General features: G+C 37.3%; 1 protein-coding gene across 1 annotated transcript; it reads left to right on the top strand.

The window, feature by feature from the left end:
• The first annotated feature begins 1234 nt into the window (after nucleotides 1-1234).
• On the top strand, nucleotides 1235-2832 carry LOC136627236 (serine/threonine-protein kinase SBK1-like). The gene is made up of 3 exons (XM_066602166.1): nucleotides 1235-1397; nucleotides 1749-1948; nucleotides 2053-2832. Exons 1-3 carry the CDS (start codon nucleotides 1235-1237, stop codon nucleotides 2830-2832), a joined length of 1143 nt encoding a protein of 380 aa, XP_066458263.1.
• The last annotated feature ends 333 nt before the right edge of the window (nucleotides 2833-3165 follow it).

Genomic DNA, 3165 nt, shown 5'->3' with positions numbered 1-3165 from the left:
TAAACTGAGTCTGGCATGAGGCTCTGTGCTAAAAGACCAGCTCTCCCGTCATCAGGGTGTAGGAGCTATAGTATTTAGCCCAGAGGAACGTGACAATTGGAATATCATCTGGAAATTGGGCCTTGGATTCAGATAATATTCAGCTTGTTTATTTTGGTTTAGAGGGGCCTGAAGGAGATAGCAGAGATAATTCCTGAAGCGCTCACCGTAATCTTGGAAAATTATTCAGTGCTTACTTTTTAGATTTCACTATTTCAACCAATCTGTGGATTTGAAAGAGTTTATTAATGTTAACTTTCCTTCTATTATGAATAAAAAATGAGATAAAAGCAAGCTTTATAATGATGCAATCTTCATTTGTAGTGAGTTATAGAGAGAATGCAATATCCCTTCTTTATATATAAAGACATTACTGGATGAAGGAGGAATACAGTGGAGTATCGATTTCAGTCAAACCTTAGGTGGATTGTTGGCTCCATGGGCATTCCAGAAAAGTGTAGAAAATACTGATTCTGCTGACTATACTACTGAATGCACTTTTTCAAAAAATAATATATGTTGTAAATTTACTGCAGGAAGTTCACTGATTTTACAGTTTCAACTTTAAAATATAAGTAAATGTATATATATATATATAAAAGTTTATAACAATCTAATATAAAAGATTAGTGAGTCTCCATGATAATGCAAATCAGAAAAGGCATGCAATCATTATAATAATGGAGGGTAAGGCCACATGTTAATAAAGAAGAGCTTTCCTTACAATGGGGTGTGTAAGAAAGTTTCAACACTTGACCCCACTTATGGCTGCAGTTTGCAGGGATGCTATAGAAATGTTAATTCCCTTGATACCTGATGATGTTATGTATACAAGTTCATATTGACTCCTGGCCAATCAGGAGCTCATTGATCCTTGGAAGTACTTTACCTCCAATTATATAAAAAGGCCTCTACATTCTCAAGTCAGTGACTTCTTTGCTTCCAAAGACTTCAACCTCCCTGAGACTTTGTTCTTTGTGAAGAATTTTCAGACAGTCCCAACTGAAATTTGATTTCTCCAAGGTAAGCTTTGCAATTTTACTCTCACCTTATTCTTAATGATTTTAGATTTTGTTTCTGTTAATCATTTGCTATATACATCACATTGGATAGTATACTTCACTCTATAAAGGTCAGAGAGAAATCTAATTGTCACCATTAAATATTTTCTTGCCCCTCACTTCTACAGGACACAATGGCCTCCAGTACACGAGATGTGCAGCTTATCCTGGAAGGACTTTTCTCCCGTGCTTCCCAGGGTCTACAGGAGATAGATCTTCAGGAGAACTTCTGTGTGATACAGAAGCTGGGAGATGGTGGCTATGGTTCTGTGCTCATGGTACAAGACAAGAAAACAGGTCAGTGTGGTCAATTATCTAATACTATAGCTATGGAATAGTCTGAAGACTGGAGAGGACAGAATCTCCAAGGTTTAGATTTAATGCGGGAGATTTGGGAATATTGTATAACTATCAGAATATCGATATTTGGGAATCTTCAAAATGATACAAATGGGAACAAATTCATCAAAATAGTTCACATATCGTAATATAGTCTTTGTTTCCTAATATGATGCAATCACAAGGGGATAACAGATGGGTAAGAGGATGGAAGGGTCTATGGTTTGGTTTTGTGAATTTCCATATTTCCAGAGATGATCCTATGACTACTTGTAGGTAATAAAAGTACACTGTTCTCTACATAAACAGATCAGAAAATGGCATTAAAGCTCCTTGACAGGAACAAAACAACTGAATTTGCCTTCCTCATGGAGTTCAGCAAGTCCTTCTTCCTCTCCTCTCATCCCAATATTATTGGAAGCTTTGGCACTGCCTTCAAGACTTGGAACTTCTTTGCCTTTGCCCAGGAACTGTCGATTGGCGATTTGTGCTCTCTTATTACACCTCATGTAAGTAGAAATCCCCAATTTATCCTGAGAACTACATTACCAATAGCCTTACATCTTGTTAAAACATTTCCATTTTGTTGACTTCATGCATTTCCCTGTTTCAGGATGGACTCCCGGAATACACAGTAAAGAGATGTGCGGTGCAGATCTCCAGTGCCCTAGAATTCATAGACAGTAAAGGGCTGGTGCATTTGGATATCAAACCAGAGAACATTTTGGTGTTTGATGAGGACTGCTACTGTATAAAAATTACGGACTTTGGTCTTTCATGTATTAAAGGAATCATAGCTAAAACCAGGATCGGCACTGTTTCATACATGGCTCCAGAGATGAGCCAAGTTACCGACAAGGATTCTTTGCTTGTAGACTTCCCCTTGGATGTATGGTCCTTTGGTATTGTCCTCTACTGTTTGCTCACAGGCGAATTTCCTTGGCAGTCAGCAGTTTCCACAGACAAAGCTTATAGTAGTTTTGTTGAATGGCAATGTAATATGGAGAATATTGAGCCACCATCACCGTGGAGCAGATTTCCACCTAGAGCTCTGAAGATGTTCAATGGTCTTTTAGCCATAGACTGTAGTAAGAGGAGTAAATCTGGTGAAGTTTTGTTGTTCTTGGAGGAATGTTGGAAACAAGAAATCATCGACTCCTCTGAAGGAACCTCAAGCGATGCAGATACCACAAATGTATCTGTCGAATTTGAGCTTTCGAAATGTCACCAAAAGTCTGATATCTGGAAAAACGCACATGCAAATCCCCTATCAAACGTCTCCTACAGCAGCATATTAACGACTTCTCTACTAAGTACTATATATGGCTATTTGGCTTCTGACAGCTCTGAGTATGATAGTGAGACACCTCTAGAAGATTGGAAGGATGGATGAGAAAGTATCAATCATTTCATGTTGGAGCAGAGATAGAAATTTGATGCATGACAACATATTGAGCCATTTCTAGGTTGGAGTATATAAGTAAATAGATTACATTTATAGGTGGGAGTATATAAGTAAATAGATCACATTAATAGGTGGGAGTATATAAGTAAATAGATCACATTAATAGGTGGGAGTATATAAGTAAATAGATTACATTTCTAGGTGGGAGTATATAAGTAAATAGATTACATTTATAGGTGGGAGTATATAAGTAAATAGATCACATTAATAGGTGGGAGTATATAAGTAAATAGATCACATTAATAGGTGGGAGTATATAAG

Source organism: Eleutherodactylus coqui, chromosome 5, assembly GCF_035609145.1.
Source record: "Eleutherodactylus coqui strain aEleCoq1 chromosome 5, aEleCoq1.hap1, whole genome shotgun sequence".
Lineage (NCBI taxonomy): Eukaryota > Metazoa > Chordata > Amphibia > Anura > Eleutherodactylidae > Eleutherodactylus > Eleutherodactylus coqui.
This window is presented reverse-complemented; position numbering and strand designations above follow the sequence as displayed.

Coding starts and splice junctions, on each gene's coding strand:
- LOC136627236 (XM_066602166.1), top strand. CDS start 1,235: ATGGCCTCCAGTACACGAGATGTGCAGCTTATCCTGGAAGGACTTTTC. Junction 1,398..1,748: donor GGTACAAGACAAGAAAACAG/GTCAGTGTGGTC, acceptor CTACATAAACAG/ATCAGAAAATGGCATTAAAG. Junction 1,949..2,052: donor GCTCTCTTATTACACCTCAT/GTAAGTAGAAAT, acceptor TCCCTGTTTCAG/GATGGACTCCCGGAATACAC.